The sequence below is a fragment of the Myotis davidii genome, unplaced genomic scaffold (assembly GCF_000327345.1).
Source record: "Myotis davidii unplaced genomic scaffold, ASM32734v1 scaffold497, whole genome shotgun sequence".
In the NCBI taxonomy this organism is placed as follows: domain Eukaryota; kingdom Metazoa; phylum Chordata; class Mammalia; order Chiroptera; family Vespertilionidae; genus Myotis; species Myotis davidii.
Genome location: NW_006288434.1, coordinates 106,499 through 128,268, shown reverse-complemented (window position 1 = coordinate 128,268; position 21,770 = coordinate 106,499). Strand labels below are relative to the sequence as shown.

At 36.7% G+C, this 21,770-nt stretch overlaps 1 protein-coding gene across 7 annotated transcripts in view; it reads left to right on the top strand.

The window, feature by feature from the left end:
* The window catches only part of OXR1 (oxidation resistance 1), a 326,251-nt gene that overhangs the window by 262,818 nt on the left and 41,663 nt on the right, over positions 1-21,770 (top strand). For all 7 annotated transcript variants that reach the window (XM_015561706.1, XM_015561707.1, XM_015561705.1 and 4 more), the window contains 5 exons: positions 3,461-3,543; positions 5,183-5,290; positions 6,621-6,734; positions 12,788-12,940; positions 20,092-20,276. In XM_015561706.1, the coding sequence (XP_015417192.1) occupies positions 3,461-3,543; positions 5,183-5,290; positions 6,621-6,734; positions 12,788-12,940; positions 20,092-20,276 (643 nt within the window). The remainder of the gene's footprint in view (positions 1-3,460; positions 3,544-5,182; positions 5,291-6,620; positions 6,735-12,787; positions 12,941-20,091; positions 20,277-21,770) is intronic.

Sequence of the window (21,770 nt, the reverse complement as noted above, 5' to 3'; positions counted from 1 at the left end):
CGCGCGGGGCCGGGGCGGGTGTGCGGGACCCGGGTGGGAGGGAGGACTCGGTCCACGGGACGGGACACTTCCACCCTCTGCGCCGCAGCCCTTCCTGCTCCGCTTCCTGCTTTCTTCCCTCGAGGGGCTTTCCTTCTGCGCCGTGCGTTTGTAGGGCGCCACCCCTTCGCTGTCCCTTCCCCTGGGAGGTGAATGAGTACTAAACGAACTATGACGCCCTCGTTTCTGGGAGACCCGGAGACTGCTGTGCCCACCTGTCTTGGGTTTGGGGCAATGTTTTTTGATGTTTTTTTGATGTTTGCCACTATTAGGCTTCACTTCAGCACTTACCGCTAATACTATAGAAAAGAAAATGCTTAACTTAGACTGGAACCTAGTCGACTTAGTATCAAGGATTTTTGTTTTCCTTATTATTTTTTTATTCTTGTATCGTGTACTTGGAAAAGGGTGTGTGTTGTCTAGAGGTGGAAGGAACCTAGAAACTTTTTTTCTCAGTTGCCATTTATAGTGACTGCTGTGCTGGCGTTCTTCCATCGTAGCCCCTATTACCATTCTTTCCAAAAAGAATCAGTTATCATGGGATGAGATTGATGTCTTATGGATGTTTAAAAAGCGCTTGTTGAAAGATTAGCATAATGCATACGGCAACCTTTCCAATGTGGATGGCTTCCTCTAAGCAGGTGATTTTCAACCTTTTTCATCTCGTGGCACACACAGACTAATTGCTAAAATCCCGCGGCACACCAAAAAAGACATTTTTTGCCGATCTGACCAAAAAAATAGGTATAGTTTTGATTCGTTCACGCCAGGCAGCGATTGTTGTGTTGGGTGTTGTCATTTTTTTTAATTTGTTTGATGATCTAAAGCAGTGGTTCTCAACCTTCCTAATGCCGCGACCTTTTAATACAGTTCCTCATGTTGTGGTGACCCCCAATTTCATTGTTACAAATTGAACATAATTAAAGCATAGTGATTAATCACAAAAACAATATGTAATTATATATGTGTTTTCCCATGGTCTAAGGCGACCCCTGTGAAAGGGTCATTCGACCCCCGAAGGGGTCATGACCCACAGGTTGAGAACCGCTGAAAAAGAATCCAGTGCCCCTGACTAAGTAGTCAGGTATTGCACGTTTTAAAATACTTTGTGGCACACCTTTCGAAAAGCCAGGCCCTGCCTCCAGGTCTTGGCAATGACCTGTGCATTCTAGCCGTGTTTCTTGTACAGACTTCCGACCACACGGGTAGCTTGGCTGCAGCCTAGTACCCAGTTTGTTGTTACTGATCTTACCGCTCACCACTTGTGTGTAGTAATGATGTTGATACGTTTTACCATTGACAGATTATAAGGATGGACCAGATATGTACCCTTTACCAGAAATCGAACCCGAGACCCTTCGGTGCTCCTGCAGACGCTCTGACCGCTGAGACACGCTGGCCATCCTGCTTTTCATAGTGGCTGCACCAGTTTACATTCCCACAAGCAATGAATGAGGGTTCCTTTTTCCCCACAACCTCTCCAGCAGCACTTGTTATTTATCTGTCTTGTTGATAATAGTCATTCTAACACTTGTAAGGTGGTATGTCATTGTAGTTTTGATTTGCAAGTTTCATTCTTCGCCATGTGGCTTTCCAATGTTCCCAGCACCCTTTATGGTGTGTTTTTGGCTCCTTTGTCAAAACTCATTTGCCCATATGCATCTGGCTGTATGTTGGGGCTCTCAGTTCTTTTCCATTGGTCTGTGTGTCTGTTTTTCTGCCAGTACCATGCTGCTTTGATAACTGTAGCTCTGTAGTATAATTTGAAGTCAGGTAGTGTGATTACCTCCAGCTTCAATCTTTTTTCTCAGGATTGCTTTGGATATTCAGTGAAATCTTTTGTGGTTCCATACTAATCTGATAATTTTTGTTCTATTTCTTTAAAAAATTACATTGGGATTTTGATGGGGATTGCATTAAATATATACATATATTGCTTTGGGTAACATGGGCATTTTGATGGGGATTGCATTAAATATGTATATTGCTTTGGGTAACATGGCTGTGATCTATACGCACTAGATGCCAGTGGATTGATTCTTCCAATCCATGAGTGCAGAATATCTTTCCATTTCATTGTGTCTTTTCATTTTCTCTTAATAATGATTTGTAGTGTGTAGTATATAGGTCCTTCACATCCTTTGTTAAGATTATTCTTAGGTATTTTCTTTTGGTTGCAATTGCAGAAGGAATTGTTCTTTTCATTTTCTGATGTTTCATTGTTAGTATATAGGAAAGCATTGGATTTTTGTACATTGATTTTGTGTCTTGCAATTTGTTTATTTGTTAAACTATTTGTTTATTGTTTCTAATAGTTCTTGGGTGGAATCTTTAAGGTTTTCTATATACAGAATCATGTCATCTGCAAAAAGTGACACTTTTGCTTCTTTCTTCCCGATGTGAAAGCCTTTTATTGCTTATTCTTGCCTGATGGCTCTGGCTAGGACTATGTTGAATAGGAGTGTTGAGAGTGGGGATCCTTGTTGTGATTTTAGAGGAGAAGCTTTCAGTTTTCCACCATTGAGTGTGATACTGGCTGAGGGTTTGTCATATATGGTCCTTACTATCTCGAGGTACTTTCTTTCTATACCCATTTTATTGATTGTTTTAATCATAAATGGTTTTTTATATATTACCAAATGCTTTTTCTGTATTTATTGATGGGATTATATTATTTTTATCCCTTGTTTTGTTAATGTGGTACATTAGAATGTGTCATAGAATCTTGATATATTAGCTTCTAATCTTTTATAAGAAAAATATTCTTTTTGGTAAAAGTGATGCATGCTAATTATAAAGAAATCATACTTTGCAAAGATTAAAGTTTAGAAGGTCACCTCTAATCCTACCATCTAGAGATGCTATTAATATTAGGGTAGGCAACATTGTCAAGATCTATTTTATGTATATGTACGTGTATAGAATAATGGTTAGGTGGTCAGAAGGCAGGAGTGACTGAAAGATATTTGGTTGCCATTAGAAAGAATTTCCTAAAACGATCCTTATTTTTTAAGGATCTAAAATTAAGCAGATCCTTAAAAAATATTAAGAGTTTGGTACTATTGTGACATTCTTGCTTCAGTTTTAGGTGGCATATATTTACCTTTGATCATAAAGCAATTTTCAACAAATTTCAAAGAGTTGAACTTTTTTAGAGTATTTTCTTTCACCATAGTGCAATTAAGCTAGTAATCAGTAACTAAAGATAAATTTTAAAAATTGTCATTCTCTAAATAGCAAGAGAAGAAATTAGCATAGAAGTTGTAAAATACCAGTATTTTGGACTGAATTATTAAAACACAAGCTGTATTACTAGTGAATCGCATACATATCAGCCCATTGAGCTCTATTTAGCAATCTTTGACATTATTCTGAAAGGAACATACATTTAATAGGGTTTTGTCTCTCTTTTTTTTTTCAGATACTGGCCAAAAGAAGAGCCTAGACAAAAAAGATGGGAGACGAATGTCTTTTCAGAAACCTAAAGGGACTATTGAGTATACTGTAAGTTGTTTGCATTTTAAAAAGCTGATTTATCTCTGCATTAGTCTTAATTAAAATATTCTTTGTCCTCTCAGTGTTAAATCTTGACTGTTTTCTATGAATCATTAAAATTGAACCAAGTATCAAAACCTTAAATCAGTGGTTCTCAACCTTCTGGCCCTTTAAATACAGTTCCTCATGTTGTGACCCAACCATAAAATTATTTTCGTTGCTACTTCATAACTGTAATGTTGCTACTGTTATGAATCGTAATGTAAATATCTGATATGCAGGATGGTCTTAGGCGACCATCCTGTGAAAGGGTCATTCGACCACCAAAGGCGTTGCGACCCACAGATTGAGAACCATTGCCTTAAATCAATTTAAGTATTTTTAAAAGGTTAGGAACCAGATTACTTAGCGTAGAATATTTACTGTCTAAAAAAATCTCTTAAAGCATATTACAAACTTAATCTGAGTGTGTTTGTACCTTCTCTGTATGCTTGAGAAATTTAGAAAATAAGTTCAAATAGTAAAATATTGGGTAATGTAATTTGATATATTCATTAGTGTTCATTAAGGCATAAGATTATAGGCATGAAGTATAAGATATTATCTACACAGGTAACCATGTGGTTGTGCAGAATTGTTAACGTTTAGTTGATTTTGAATTCAGGAGTTTACCACTCTTTGTTTTGGTGATTTAATAAAACTTGTATTATCTGTAGCAAAGTTAAATTCAAATTAAGAGCCATTATTTTGGAGGGAAGGTTAATTTTAAGTTGAAATTATTTTTTTCTTAATGTTATAAATGACCTTTGGGATATAATCAAGTATTAACCAGAAAAGTTATGAAACATCCTCTAGCAGGTCTTTGATTAGTCTGTTAGTCTTTTTTTAATTTCTTAATCCTTTATTTTATATGTCAAATCCTAAATAAAAGAAACAAGTGTAATTCTAAAACTAAGGTATTTTGCCTTATAATCTATTCTTATTATAATTTTTTAAATATTCATAAAACACATTTATATCAAATTTAAAAGATAATTTTTGTATTGAGGAAAATATATATCCCTATATGTTTTAAAAAATTTTTAATATCACAGTGTACTCTCAAAATGTGTTTATTCTAAAATATTTATGATCTAGCTTAAATGCATTTCCAAATCACCTAATATAGTATAAACTTGTCTTGTACTTTAGATAGCTTTAAAGTTAAAAAATATGCATATGTATACATATATACACATATGTGCACAGACACATAATGTTTTGTTTAGAGAGAGGGGGAGGAGATGGAAAGAGAGAAACATTAATGTGAGAGTGAAACATTGACTGGCTGCTCCTGCAAAGAAATAGTATATAATAAAAATCACTTGTTTGTGTTTAGCAAATTATATTCTCTATTTTCAGATTTTTCAAGTAGAGGCTCACATGTAATTATGATCTATAATGATAAAGCATATACTCTATATAATAGGTTGAAATCATTTGCTAAAATGAACTGAATTTTTCAAGTTATCCTATCTTCAAAGATGGAAATACCACTTGTTAATCAAATGTAAGATTGATCCGTAAACGTATTAATGATCACTAAACCTCATAGTTTCAGTTTTTCTGTTTTAAGGGGTTAAAATAATGTATGTTTTCTTTTAAACAGGTTGAATCAAGGGATTCCTTGAATAGTATAGCCCTGAAATTTGATACAACACCAAACGAACTTGTTCAGTTAAATAAGTTATTCTCCCGAGCAGTTGTTACTGGACAGGTAGGTTTTTTTCTATGCATTTGTGTTTAGAAGCATTAAGTACCAAGACAGAAAGTATTCATTGCAACATAGCTAATAATATAGAAAATTTAAGAATAATAATTTTATGCATGCTTTGAACAAATCAGATTGGCTACAGAAGAGAAAATTAACTGTCACTTACGTCCAAATGATTTTTTTCTTAATACATATACAAAATAATTTTGATTTGTCTTTTAAATTTAGTTTTAAAGAGCTTTTTAAAATATCCAAAGCAATACATGATAAAAAAAAAAATCAGACATTTTTAAAGGTTAAGTTATCCTAACTCAGATACCTAGTTTCTTTTTAAAGAAGCAACCACAGTTACTAATTTGTGTCCCCTTCCAGAAATATTCTAGCCCTTTAAAAATACTTAGTTAGTTAATTCTCACCCAAGGGTATTTTCTCATTGATTTTTAGAGAGAGTGGAAGGGAGGAAATGAGGGGACTGTCACTCTCCAGCACAGCCAGAAAATCTGTAGTTTTTCTTACTATTCTGATGATGCAAATGACAACACTTCCCTCTGCCTATACAATCTATTGACGTCTGATCCAAGGTGCAGAGAGAGAGAGAGATAGCGGGGAGAGAGAGAGAGAGAGATAGAGATATGTGAGAAAGATACACCGATTAGTTGCCTTCTGAACGTGCCCACACCCAGGCTGGATCGAACCTGCAATTCAGGTGCATGCTCTTGACCTATAATTGAACCCTCAACCCTTAGGTGCACAGGCAGGTGCTCTAAACCCTGAGTCACACTTGACAGGACTTCTTATTTTTTTTATTTGACTTTGACTTTGGAAAATACTTTATATAAGCACAGTACAATCTCAGATTCTTTTATGTCTGGAGTTGCGCTGTATTTATATACTTTAACAGTGTAAGCTTTCGACTATTTTTACTGTTTTGCTATGCCCACTGTAGGGAACTCTCTTGTACATATCTTTTTTTCTTTATATACGGAGATTTCTATAAAGTCCTTGAAGTAAAATTGCTGTAATAAAGAATATGTGCATTTAAAATTTTGCTAGCTACTGCAAAATTGTTTTTTAAGAGGAACTCCCATAGGGTATAACAATTACTGTTTTCCCACCCTATTCCTGATAGTATGTATATATTATCAAACTTTTCTTAATTGAATTTAAATATGTGTTTTTTTATTTTATTAGAATTATTATGGTGAAAACGTTCTTTTAATCTGAAGATTTTTATTCTATTTGTTGTTGCTAAAGGTCATTAATGGTACTTGCTAATAAAACGTGATCTGCTTGTTAATATTTCACTTTGTGTGAATGTTTTCTTTTCTTCCAGGTTTTATATGTTCCTGATCCTGACTATGTTTCCAGTGTGGAGAGCTCTCCATCGCTAAGCCCCATAAGTCCCCTGTCACCAACATCGTCTGAGGCTGAATTTGATAAGGCCATTGTAAGTGTCCCTACTTTTCAAAGATAGCTGTGAATACATCTCACTGTACATGTATATATCACCATGTTTTTTAAATCCTACTTTGACTATTATAGAATAAAATTTTTCTTTTTCTTTTTTACTTAAATTTGTAGATCCCAGTTTTTAAAGTGAAACATTCTTACTAAACCAGGCAGCATAAATCAATTTACTGTTGGTGGTGTTGGTCCAAGGATAGTTACCAGTTCACTCTTAAAAATACCATGTAATAATTTCACTAAGGAAGTTTTACCTAACAAACATTAGAATATCATGATAGGAAGTCCATGTTCAATTGGATTATTATTTCACTTTCTATGAATATTTTTATAGTACTTAGAACTCTTGAGTTCTTGACATACTACCTTTAAAAAATAATTATCATCTTAATCATTCTTCTGAGAATTAATTCTAAGTAATTAATAGTGGATTAATTTAGAATTTTTAAGGAATGAATGTTTTATGTAAGTTATTTTACAAATGAATTTCAAGGAACCAAACTGTTAGGGCTTTGGCCAGTGACTTCAGCTGTGAAAGAATTCACAACTGAGAGGAGATGGATGCAGAGAGGGAGTTTATTTTACTTTCCCGGGAAGGGCTGGTCCATTGCTAACCAGTACTAGGGCAAGAAGTAAGCGGTGGCTCCCCCTTTTAAAGCCTTGGCTGCAATTGCTAGGTAACAAGGAAGGGAGGAGGATTTGGGGGATCAGGGGGGTTATCTTTGAAAAGTTTGTTTGCTTATTTTAGTCTGGGCAGATGTCAGAGGGAGGTGTCTTCATTAGCATCTTCAACAAGCCTGTAAAACATCCTTAGAGCAAAAGTTACAAGAGTTTGAAAGGGGGGCAGCTTTGTTTGAAACTCTCTGGCATCTATTTCCCTGGAGTCATGAAAACCACAGGGAGGAGGGGTTTGCAAGGTTGTAGCCTTGAAAGTAGCTTATCTTGTCTTGCAGTTTGAAAAGAGGTGCTGTTTGAATCAAAGGAGCTGACAATCTTGGTGTCTTATTACCAGGTCCTTCTCATAAATTGTGGAAGGCTACAGCAAGGAAAAAGAGGCCTTTTTCTTGCCCTCACACTCACACAAATTTTGAATAAAATGTCTCTGAAAGGAATATTTTTGTGCCTTTCTACGTCAATTGATACTAATTAGAATTTCCCATTTTCATAATGACCTAATGATTATGTTTCTACTAGCGGCCCGGTGCACGAGATTCATGCACGGGGGTGGGGGCGGGGGTAGTGGAGTGTCCCTCAGCCTGGCCTGCGCCCTCTTGCAGTCCAAGACCCCTCGGGGGATGTCTGCCTGCTGGCTAAGCCGGCTTCCCCTGTGGCAGCGCACTGACCACCAGGGGGCAGCTCCTGCATTTAGTGTCTGCCCCCTGGTGGTCAGTGTATGTCATAGCGACTGGTTGTTCTGCCGTTAGGTCGATTTGCATATTATGCTTTTATTATATAGGTCATAAATGGTTCTCCTCTCCCTCCATTAAGTGGCTAGACCAGGGGTCCTCAAACTACGGCCCGCAGACCACATGCAAATACAAATATTGTATTTGTTCCTGTTTTGTTTTTTTACTTCAAAATAAGATATGTGCAGTGTGCATAGGAATTTGTTCATAGTTTTTTTTTAAACTATAGTCCGGCCCTCCAACGGTCTGAGAGACAGTGAACTGGCCCCTTGTTTAAAAAAGTTTGAGGACCCCTGGGCTAGACTTATGAAAGAATCTTCTCTGTTGATCTGCTGACTTTAGGAAACACCGGTTTCTTCTCTGCTCCACTTTGCACTATAAGTTTAGGATGCCAAATGGCGTACTGGTAATAAAACAAAAAGTATTCATTTTAATTTGCCAAAGGAGCTTCAGAAAGCATTCAAGTGAGTTTCAGAATCACTGCATTAAGAATCAGAATCTATCGCCGAAACCGGTTTGGCTCAGTGGATGGAGCGTCGGCCTGCGGACTGAAGGGTCCCGGGTTCGATTCCGGGCAAGGGCATGTACCTTGGTTGCGGGCATATCCCCGGTGGGAGATGTGCAGGAGGCAGCTGATCGATGTTTCTCTCTCATCGATGTTTCTGACTCTCTGTCTCTCTCCCTTCCTCTCTGTAAAAAATCAATAAAATATATTAAAAAAATAAAAAATAAAAAAAGAATCTATAAACAACAGTTGGGTGTGAGTGACTATGCGGTGAAAGTTATATTCTCTAAAAGTGCCTGTGGTTTCCAGAGGGAAGGGGATGGAGTAGTAAAGGGTAAAGGGGTCCAAATGTGTGGTGATAGAAGATGATTTAACTTTGGGTGGTGGGCACACAATGTAATATACAGATCTTGTATCATAGAAATGTACACATAAAACCTATATGATCTTATAAACCAATGTCACCCCAGTAAAGTTAATTTAAAAAATATATAAACAACAGTTAAAAACAGCAACCTAGAAACACTGATACTTTGGATAATGTACATGTATATAAGTTTTTTTTGTTTTTTAAATATATTTTATTGATTTTTTACAGAGAGGAAGGGAGAGAGATAGAGAGTTAGAAACATCGACGAGAGAGAAACATCGATCAGCTGCCTCCTGCACATCTCCCACTGGGGATGTGCCTGCAACCCAGGTACATGCCCTTGACTGGAATCGAACCTGGGACCCTTGAGTCCGCAGACCGACGCTCTGTCCACTGAGCCAAACCGGTTTCGGCCATGTATATAAGTTTTAATGAGGTCTGATTAAGATTCCTCTGCACAGCTTTGATCTTTATTTAAAAGAAATGTACTCTCTAGTGCTATACGTTGAACATTTGCCAAGCTAATCTCATGTATTCTTTTTGATAGGATTACATTGACAAATTGGGATTGCTATAGATACTGAGTTGTAGAATTTGAGACTTTGAGGGAATCTCAGAGATCATGTTGTTTAATGAAGTATATATTCATTTAAGGAAAGCATTTGACAATGTACTTGATTATAGTTTTGGTGAATAATACTGTTAACTAGTAGATAATGTCAACTGGATTTGGGGATATCAAAATTTGTTGATAGCTTTGTTCCCACTTGTCAGGAGCCTTTCAATGGCTCTGCATTGACTTTTTCTCCTTCACACATTTGTCTTTTATTTAGAAGATATTTGAAAGGAGAAGGTATGTGGTATTGAACTCAACCTCACTAGTTCACATGTTGGCACCATGGGTTTGTATCTCAGCTTCATTTTACTCAATGGGCAAGTTACAGAAATTAGCTAATCATAAGTTTCCCTAAAAATTAAGGGAATAACAATAAAGAAACATTTTTTAAAAAGCCCAAACCCATAGGGTTTCCAGGTACTTGATTGTGGTCAAGAAAGGACAAACGGGGCTTCTAGGCTGCCTACAATGTGCTGTTGTTTGACCTGGTGCTGATACTAATCCATTTATCTGTACACGTATGTTTTATGTACTTTTCTGCATATGTGCTTTATTTGACAATAAAAAAGCCTTACAAAATTGAAAAAAATTAATATACCTTATATGAGCGATTTGAACATTAAATGAAATGGTCCATATAATACACTTAAATATAATAAGTATTCATAAATATCCATTAATATTATTAATATTCCTTATTTAATTATTTAACTTAAATTAACAGGCTGAGTGTAATGTTATTAATTTGCATCATAAAATGCAAAGGTTGAGAATTTTGTTACTAGAGACGAGTAATTGAACAGGGTCATTCAACTGTTAAACATAATTTTAGTTGATCAGATAGGCTAATCCTTACCTGTTCCACCTCTTGGAGGGCAGAACAGAACATGATGCCTGGAGTTTGCATGATCCGTGATTAAGGTTACTGCGTGGTCAGGTGTTGCAACACCCCGATTGCTACACCCTGATTGCTCCTATCTGGTTCTTCCTGACCATCTTCCCTTTATACTTGTGCTGCTAGTTAGAATCTGTTGGTTGGGTTTTAGCTTAATTGGTAAACTTAGCCACTTTATTATCATAGTATCGCATCCCACAGCGTTCTTTTCAGTTGGGAATTTTCTGTATTTGCTGTTTGGGTTGGGAGCAGCAGGTTTTAGTTTGTCAGCTCTTCTGATTTAAGTGTCTCAATATGAAAGGGTCTGTCTTGAGCTGATTCAATTGGCAGGGAATCTCTGGTCTTTTCCGGAAGTATTTGTCGCCAGTAAATCTTATATCTAAGCTCCAAATTTTCATTATTAATATTTTTTTAAAACTTTCAAAAACTTGAATGAGCAAGAATCATTTTGTGTATCTTCAAGTTTTCTATAAAATGATTATTAATGTTGATCGTACTTGGTGTCACAATGGTCTTTTGTCAAACCTTCTATCTCACTCAGGCAAGAAAGGCTACTTGCTCAGGGGGGACTTGCCTGGTGTTTGGAGCTCCCACCCTGAAAAACACACAATTCAATATTTAAAACCCGTAATTCAATATTTTAAAAATATAGTATATTAAATACAGATGTTTTTCAGTATTCTGCACTGGTCTGTTCTTCTTTCATAAAATACCTGTTAAATATCTGCCCAAGTTCTAGAGATTCAACCCTACATTTTAGGAAGCGTATAATGAAGTTTAGAAAGGAAGTATGAAAATTCTGTCCTCATATAGGTTTAAGGATCCATTTATTAGAGTAGAAAGAGTTATGTTAAAATGGAGAGCTCTTTTCAATATCTTAAAGACTGTGAGATAGAAAAAGAGGCAGGCTTGATTATTTCAAAAGACCAGATCAGAACTATCAGATATTAGTAACAAAGTGGCAGTTTTTAGCTGAAAACTCTGAAGAACCTTGGTACTGCTATGAAGAGTATTCAATAAGGCATTGTACACTTATTCATAAGGTATGAAAGGCCTCAGAGGAGGTCTTAGAAACAAAGATAAAAAGGCATCTGTCTAATCTTCCTACATTGTACAGAAAATTAAACTTTGGGGGGAACCGTCAGTTAGTTCTAAGGGGTCAGTGAACCTGGATATAAATATTTTTAGTGAAATCTTAACATTTTTAAAAATTAATACCATAAACAGCAAACTATAGTGTAGCAGTGGGCATACCTGTGACTTTGTCCCCACAAGAACTCACAGATATTTTCAAATCACTTTAGAATTGTTGTATATATCATAAAATGTTGTTTATTGCCATCTAATTGGAAATTATAATTATCGGTCACAACTAGTTCTTATATTAATAAAGAAGCATATATATTACTATATCTTCAATTTAAAAAAGTTTGATTGTGTTTCAATGTAATTGTTTTTCTTTGTAAACCTCTATTTTAAGTATTAAAACATTTTGAGAAGGTTCAGAGGCTTCACTGAGAGAATGGTTCATGGCACCAGAACAAAGAACTTAGGGTTAATTAATACGTTGTAGAATGGTATTGATAAATTCTTTGTGACTTGAGATTTTATTTTTTTTTTAAATATTTGTTTTGATTTCAGAGATGAAGGGAGAGGGAGAGAAAGAAACATCAATGATGACAGAGAATCATTGATGGGCTGCCTCCTGCACACTCCACACCGGGGATTGAGCCTGCAACCTGGGCATGTGCCCTGACCGGGAATTGAACCGTGACTTTCTGTTTTGTAGGTGGACGCTCAACCACTGAACCAAGCTGGCTGAGCGTAGCTTGAAATTTTAAAGGCTCTTTCAGTGTATGGGCTCTGCTAAATTCCTAGGTATCACAAACAAGCACTCTATTTTTCTTGTGCTCCCAACACCTAAAGGATATAGTAAATTGTCTTATCAGGACATACAAGAAATGTATTTTGTCAGTTAATTCAAAATTCTCCTAATGATTCATATTTATATATCCTCCATTCAAAAACCATTGAAAATGTAAGTATAAGCCGTGTTAAAAATCTTTAATGAATGTGAAAACAGTGTCATTCTTACCTATATTTTTTACATAAGAACATTTTGGACTGACTTCCAGAATGTGATGAGAAGGAAGAACACTTATTGAGGGAAGCTATTCATCTGACTTTAATAATGTGCTTATTTTTATTTAGTTCTCTGAAGTGCCTTTTTTTTTTTTTTTAAAGAATCCTGATGCAGTGTACCCGAAAGAAACAACTCCCTCGTCTACATTTACTGGTATTCGACCTGCACGAGTTGTATCTTCAACTTCTGAGGAGGAAGAAGCATTTACTGAGAAGTTTCTAAAAATTAATTGCAAATATGTTACCAGAGGCAAGGTAACAAATAGTACCTTAAATCACCAACATCAGCAAATGCTTGAATATTTTTTAAAATATTAGTGGAACTACTAGTTTGAGTTAGTGTGGATTCTGCTCATAACAATCTGGTAATCTGTTGCAAATCATTAAAGGCAGTGGCATACATAAACGTACTACAAAAAGCTGATATAAAATGACTATTTGTGGGCACTCTTGAAGTGCCAATCCTTGCAGAGTTAGTATGATACCCAAATAGGAAGATAACTGCTATTCATTGAGTACCTACTATATGCCGGAAATTGTTTTGTTGTTTTATTTTAATTATTTTATCAACTCAAAATAGGTGGTCCTATTCCTTCTTCACAGGAAAATATATATATATCAGAAAAGTTTAATGAGTCTAAGGATTCTCTGTCATGGCCAGAATTCAAACTGAGTTTGAATCTCTGTTTTATGTACCACACCTTGCTGCTTTACACAGCAAAGAATATTGTGTCTGCAGAAGCAATATGGTAAAGTAACACAGAGTTGGAAAATAAACTCCAGGTATTGCTTAGCAAGTAACTATGATACCAACTTAAAAAATTATGACTGCCTAATAATCAAAATTAATAAATTATGAATATTTGAAATACAGGTGTTCAGTTCTATAAATTTCTTCCTACATACTGTTTTAACTGGACCCACATTCTCAATATGTTGTATTTTTATTTTCATTCAGTTAATAATATTTTCTCTTTATTTCTTCTTTGGCCCATGGAATATTAGAGTGTTAATTTGTAAACATTTATGGTCCAGAATGTGGTATGTCTTGCACTTGAAAACAATGTGTATCTGCTCCTATTGGGAGGACTATTCTATAAATGTCAATTAATTCAAGTTAAGTGATAGTGTTGTTCTTTTGCATCCCCATTGATTTTCTGTCTATTCTATCAATTATTGACAAGAGGATGTTGAAATACCTCATGGTAATTATGTATTTTCTATTTCTCCTTTCGTTTCTGTTTTTGTGTTGTGTATTTTGAAACTTTGTCGTTAGGTATACAAATGTTTAAGATTTTTATATTGTCTTGATGAATTGACTTGTTTCATTATTCTTGGTAATATTCTTGCAATGAAATCTACTTTGATCAATACTTATAGTTACTTCATATTCCTTTTGATTAATGTTAATGGTTTATCTCTTTTGTTGTTTTACTTTTGACCTGTGTCTTTATATTTAAAATGAGTTTTCATCCCTTACTCAGAGGGAAGGTGTGGGAGGGCTTACATTAGAATTCACTCTTTGTATTGTACATTCTTTGGGCTTTAACAAAATACATAGTGACATCAATCCACCATTACAGTATCATCCTATATAACAGTGGTCGGCAAATTGCGGCTCGTGAGCCACATGCGGCTCTTTGGCCCCTTGAGTGTGGCCACGAAGTTTCAATTGCACTGTATGGGCGCAAACTGCACGTGGTATTTTGTGGAAGAGCCACACTCAGGGGGCCACAGTTTGCCGACCACTGCTATATAATAAAAGGCTAATTTGCAAATTGACCGACGGTGGAATGACCGGTCACTATGATGCTCACTGACAACCATGGTGCAGACGCTCAACATAGGAGTTGCTCCTGGTGGTCAGTGCGCTCCCACAGGGGGAGCACCGCTCAGCCAGAAGCCAGGCTCATAGCTGGAGAGTGCAGTAGCAGTGGTGGGAGCCTTCCCACTGCTGTGACATCCCCCAAGGGGTCCCAGACTGCGAGAGGGTGCAGGCTGGGCTGAGGGTCTCTCCCTCCTCCCCCTCCCCCCCAGTGCACGAATGTCATGCACTAGGCCTCTAGTAGAGAATAGTTTCATTGCCCTAAAGATTCTCTTTGCTCTGCTTATTCATTCTTCCCTGGAAACTGCTGATCATTTTACTGTCTTCATAGTTTTGCCCTTTTCAGAGTGTCATTCAGTTAGAATCATACAGTATAATTGTATGATTTCAAGTTGTCTTCTTTCACTTAGCAATATGCTTTTAAGAGTCCTGCCTTTCTTTTGTGATTAGATAGCTTTTTAAAAAAAAAAATGCTGAATAATAATTCACTGTGTGGATATTCTGCATTCACTGACTGAAGGACATCTTGTTTGTTTCCAAATTTGGGTACTTGTGAAACAGATGCTAGAAACATTCACATGCATGTCTTTGTGTAGACATAAGCTTTTACCTCATTTGGGTAAGTAAGCGATGCTATTGCTAGATCTAAGGTTTTTATTTTTTCTCAGAATTTTGAAGACGTTTCTTTCAGAACTCCACTGTTTTCTGGCCTGCATTGTTTCGGAGAGAAAGAAGTCTTCTGTTATTTTTATATTTGGTGTTCTGTACAAAATACAGTTTTTTCTTTTGGTTGCATTCAACATGGCCTGTTTACCACTTTTTGAGCAATTTTTTACAATGTGCCTTGGTGTATTTTTCTTTTTCTTTCTTGCTTGAGGATCATTTAGCTTCTTGGATCTGTGGGTTTATAGTTTTCATCAAATTTGTAAACTTTTTGGCCATATTTCTTCAAATATTTTTTTCTCTCACGTTCTCTTCTTTGGGAACTTCAATTATACATGTTTGGCCTGCTTGATGTTGTGTCTCGTAGCTCACTAGTACTCTGTTCTCCTTTGTTTTGGACAATTTCAATTGCTATATCTTTATGTTCACTAATGTTTTTCTCCCTTGTTTAATCTGCTATTCTATCTAGTGTATTTTTTATCTCTATTAAGTTCAAACTGGTTCTCATATCTTCATGGTTCCTACTTCACTTGCACAATCTTTCTTCTATATTCTTGAATATATGGAATATGTATTAAGGTATTTTTACATTATATATTCTCTACTCTTAATTATCTATTTCTTAGATTATCCCTGGCAATGTAAATGTTCCTATAGTATACTTTACCATCTCTCATTGGCTTGAGTTGGTATAATCCAGGAATACAAATTGATGTGTGTGAATCTATTTAAAATATTAATCAAAAGATGAGTAGGCTGTGGTTTATATGAAATTACTTATTTAGGTGGCCCATGGTTCTGTCTAAACTAAAAGAAATGCTATTCATACTTTTGGACTGATTCCCTTTCCCCCACCAAAATGGTAGTTTTATGTTCTTCAAATTAAGCCAGGTAAATTCACAGAGCTGAGTATGGGATTGGAAGGAGAGTGTGATACCAAATTAAGCAGGATTAAAGTGTTGTTGTTTTAATCTTTATTGTTGAGAGTATTATAGATGTCCTTCCTTCCCCCCTCTCAGAAGGCTCCCCTTCACCCAGATGCCACTCCACCCCAGCCCTTCACCACCCTATTGTCTTTGTCCAGGGATAATGGGCAATGCATATATGCAAATAAGTTCTTTGGTTAATCTCTTCCTGACCCCCTATGCCCCTGTGCTATGAGATTCATCAGTCTGTTCCATGTTTTCATGCCTCTAGTTCTATTTTATTCATCAGTTTATTTTGTTCATTAGATTGTTTGTTCATTTATTTTGACTTTTAGAGTCAATTGTTGGTAGGTTTGTATTTATTTCCATTTATTGTTCATACTTTTTATTTTATTTATTTTTTCTTTTTCTTCTGCTTAGGGAAAACCCTTCAACATTTCATGTAATACTGGTTTGGCGGTGATGAACTCCTTTAGCTTTTCTTTGGGAAGCTCTTTATCTGTCCTTCAATTCTAAATGATAGCTTTGTTGGGTAGAGTAATCTTGGTCATTGCTTTTCATCTCTGAATATTTCTTGCCTCTCCCTTCTGGTCTAAAAAGTTTCTGTTGAGAAATCAGCTGGTGGTTGTATGAGTACTCCCTTGTAGGTAACTAACTGCTTTTCTCTTGCTGCTTTTAAGGTTCTGTCTTTGATTTTAACCTTTTTCATTTTAATTTATGATGTGTTTTGATGTAGGCCTCTTTGGATTCATCTTGTTTGAGACTCTCTGTGCTTCCTGGACTTGTAAGTCTATTTCTTTCACCAGGTAGGGGAAATTTTCTGTCATTTTTTTTTTCAAATAGGTTTTCAATTTCTTGCTCCCTTTCTTCTTCTTCTGGCACACCCATGATGCAAATATTGGTACACTTGAAGTTGTCCCAGAGGCTCCTTACATTATCTTCATATTTTTGGATTTTTATTTTTTCTGTTCTGATTAGGTATTCTTTGCTTCCTCATATTTCAAATCACTGATTTGATTCTTGGCATAATCTACTCTACTGTTAATCCCCTGTAAATTACTCTTCATTTCAGTTAGTGAATCCTTCATTCTGATTGGCTGTTTTTTATGTCATTGATGTTTTCACTAAGTTCCTGGATCATCCTTACAGCTATTGTTTTGAACAGAGGTGGGGAAGACATGTGAAATTATTTGGTCTGGCATTATGGGTGAGTTAATTAAATGTTTGACCAAAAATAGCAGGATAATTGTTAAGTTGATAATTTTGTATGGCCTACAAATGATGTTATAAATATCTCAATGACCTTGGTAGAAGAAGGTTCCTCACCCCTGGTTTTGAACTCTGTATGTGGTTGTTTTGTTTGTTTCTATATTTTATTAACTTCTTTTTCTGGAGGTTTCTCCTGTCCTTTCATTTGTGACATGTTTCTTTGTCTCCTCATTTTGGCTGCTTCCCTGTGTTTGTTTCTCTGCATTAGGTAGAGATGCTATGTCTCCTGGAATTGGTAAAGTGGCCTTGTGTAGTAGGTCCTGTGGGGCCCAGTGGCTCAGCCTCCCTAGTCATCTGAGCTGGACACTCGAAGTGTGCCCGTGTGGGCTGTGTGCACTGTCCTGTTTTAGTTGAGCCTTGATTGCTGTTGGCAATACTGGGAGGGATTGACCCCTAGGCCAGTTGGCTGTGAGGACCAGTTATGACCACAGCAGAAGAGCTGCTGTGCAGGAGATGCTCCTATGGAGCAAGACTTGCATCAGTTGGGCTTTGACGCTCACTGAGCCCACCCCTTAAGAGTGTTACTCATGGATGTGGTAGAAGTGTAATCTGGCATGGTCTGAAACTGACCACCGGTGCACTGGCTCCTGGGAGGTGCAAAGTCAGCTACTTCCTCTGCCCTACCTGGGGCCACCCAGCAAAAGCTACAGAGAGATCTTCAGATGGCTGCTACTTATGTGGGGCTTGCAGGTGTCCAAGAGAGGTCAAGTTGGGAACCTTGGCAGGCTCTTGCTAGTGCCAGGCCTGGGGCCACTTATTTAGAAGTATGTGGCACACTGAGGCCAGCTGCTGCTTGTTTGAGAAATTTTGGAAAGTCTGAAGCCTGAGCAAGGACAGGCCATTCATATGGAAAAGCCACTGCAAACAGCTTGGGAGGGGCTACGAAATGGGTGGGGCAGGATCTCATGGAATTACCAGGGTATGGTGAACACTGTGGGCCAGGTCAATGGAGACACAGATGTGGCTCCTGCCTGTAGGCTCTGTGGTGGGGGAGGTCTCAGCCAAGGAACAATCACCTCAGCCAACACTTTTGTCTGGGAGAAAGCTGCCTCCCAGTTCTTGCCCTGATATCAGATAATTTAGTTCTTCCCCATATGTCCCTGGATACTTTCAAGCTGCTGCCCTAGTGCTGGAGCTCGGAGGAAGTGAGTCTGTGCTCGGGCCTTTTAATAGCAACTGCCTGGGACTCCTGCAGTGTCTGTGTCACTCAGCCACGATCCCCGCTGGTTTTTACAGCCCTAAGTTATGGGGACTACTCTTCCTGGCACTGGAACCCTGGGCTGGGGACTCTAGTGTGGGACTGGGACCCCCTTGCTCCTTGCAGTGACCTCTGCAGCCAAAATATCCCTCCCAATTAAAAACAGACCACTGTGGGTATCAGGCTAACTGGTTCCTTGCCTCTGCCCCTCCTACCAGTCTCAATGTGGCTTCTTTTTTAATTCTCTAGTTGTAGGGCTTCCATTCAGCTGGATTTCAGGCAATTCTGAATGATGGTTCTTCTTTGATTTGGTTGTAATTTTGATGTGGTTGTGGGAAGAGGCAAATACCGCATTTACCCTATTCTGCCATCTTGATCCTCCTCAGGATTTTTCTTTTCCTTAATAGCTTTAGAAAAAACACAAAACAACTCTGAAGTAACTATCTTTTATTTTTATAATTCTGTCTAGCTCTTCATTTTTATACTTACAGAATATAGTGGAATGGGAATTTTAAAAATGGGATCAAAGTATTTAGCACTTGAATTAGAGTTTCCTACATAAATGTGGAAGGATTATAGTATAAGCACAGACTGCCCAGATTTTGAAACTTGGTTCTACCGTTTATTAGGTAGCTGTAGTCATGTTTTATTTAGGACTCTCTCACAAGAAAGTTTCCTCATCTATACTCATCTCAGAGCTCAGTGTGATGATCAAATGAACAATAATGTATATAAAGCATGATACATATAGAACATACAGTACATTAGCTAATATTAGTGGGATCAGCTTCTTATGGACTTTAGTTTGCTCCTTGTAAATAAGAGGGTTGGACTCTTCATATTAGCATCACTATTTACATGAATATATTTTAAAATTCATAGCTTTCATGGTTAAATTTAAAATGATTACTGGTTACCCTGGAGGTCATCTAAATTACCTAATTTTAGAGATTAAAAAACTGAGGCCCAGAGGCTTTGCTTGCCCAAGGTCACATGCCTAGCAGCAGAGTCAAGTGAAATCGATTTTTAAAAATATATATTTTAAAAGAGATTATGCTGTTTTTTCTTTATAATGGATTGAATTGTCAACAGTATTTATGAAACCTGCATTGTGTACATAAAACTATGTTTGGTACCTCTAGTGAGGGAACAACACAAGAAGCAGTACACAAATTAATGTAAAGCATGGCTCATGCCTTACAGGAATTTACAATCCCTTCTTCCATTACTGCAGTTATCTTGCTGATAGAGCTCAGTATTTTACTGAGGCGGCAAATGTTATACCTGACTTGCTTGTTTAAGGATGAATATAATATTCTTTGTAGTTTGCCTCTGCTAAAGAGGAGCACTTACTGGGAAAATTTGTGTTTTATTAACATTTCCATGAGAATGCCTTAGTGCTTGAATGTACTGCTTTTCCGTATAATAGATGGCCTAATATCAGGAGAAAATTAGTAAAAATAGCTAGCATACTTTTTGAAAATTTAAACTTTGAAGATTAAACATTATTTTCTTTTTATCTTAGGGCACAGTCAGTGGTGTGCTGCTAGTTACACCAAATAATATAATGTTTGATCCACATAAATCTGACCCCTTGGTTCAAGAGAATGGCTGTGAGGAATATGGGATCATGTGTCCAATGGAAGAGGTGATGTCAGCTGCAATGTACAAAGAAATTTTGGATAGCAAAATAAAGGAATCCTTACCCATGTAAGAGTGTTTTTTTATACTCCTTTGCAATTTTATTGCATTTAGATAATTGATTGACCCTTGTCTAATACTCTTAAGTATTTTTATTAGTTTTATTTTAGCTGCTTTTCATTTTCTTAATAATTAAACAAAAAACATATGTAATGTTGGAAGGTTTCTTCTCAGTGCACTTAGAATAGTTAAGAGTGTTTTAGGTTTATATTTTTATATTTAGTCGGAGAACTGGATACTTAAAAATAACCTATAGTACTCATTTAATACGGTGTATACCAGCTTTTTAAAACTATATTTTATTGATTTTTTAACAGGAAGGGCTAGGGATAGAGAGTTAGAAACATTGGTGAGAGAGAAACAGCTGCCTCCTGCACACCCCTTACTGAGGATGTGCTCGCAACCAAGGTACATGCCCTTTACTGGAATCGAACCTGGAACCCTTCAGTCCGCAGGCTGACACTATATCCACTGATCCAAACCGGTTAGGGCTACCAGCTATTATTTTTATTCAGACATACCATTCAGAATTTTGAATTATCTATATGAGTAGTTTAACGTAATAAGTAATGAAGGGTAGCTTTCCAATTTTTCTCTCTGTCAGTAAAATCGGGGGTGGGATTTGGGGAGGCCACATGAGCAAAGATCTGACATTGCTACAACCAGAGCAGCTTGTTTTTATAGTTATTTATTTATATGTTTATATCCGTTCTCAGAAAAGTGTAAAATATAGGGGAGAAGATGCATAATTGCTCAATTAAAAGAGTTAACCATGGAATGTGTGGTTAACTGATTGTGATTCGGGTAACATAGGTGTGAGACTACAGGTCAGCATAATCTTTGTACATATGTGCTTGATCAAAGGAATGACTAGAGAAAAGGGAGGAATAAGAAATAAAAAGAAGGTAAAAGGTAGGTATATAAAAGAAAGAAGTAGAAAGGGAAAAAAATTGATATGTAATAGAAAAGAACTCCCCCATTTCTCCATACTGATTGTCAACAGTTTAAAATCTGGCCTCACTTTGATACTGAAATATATATCCCAGTATTAGCCCACAGGAATGAAGAATGGTGTTTTAATATTAACCTGTGGGAAAGAACTACTTACAGAGGAGAAGAACACGTTATTTCTGTTTCTGAGGCAACCTGCATGAGTTTGTTGATACCTGTGGAGAATAAAGTTTCTTATTAAAAAAATTGATTACACCTTCCACTCAATAGATATTTTGTCATGATAAACTTCTCTTTATAGATGCAGATAATTCCTAGGATATTCTCTAGTGTCAGTTATTCTTATAGATCATTCAAAGTCAGGTTCAGCAAATAACCATTGGAGTAGGTGGAGGGATAAGGCGAAAGTGAAGGAGTGAAGGATTAGATTTAAAAAGAAACAAGATTATATATGTGTGTATATATTGTCAGTCACTGCTAAGATTAACTTCCTGCTGTCCTGCTTTTCCGTTTGTATTATGATATTTTGGGATTCTCTTATGCTGAATGATT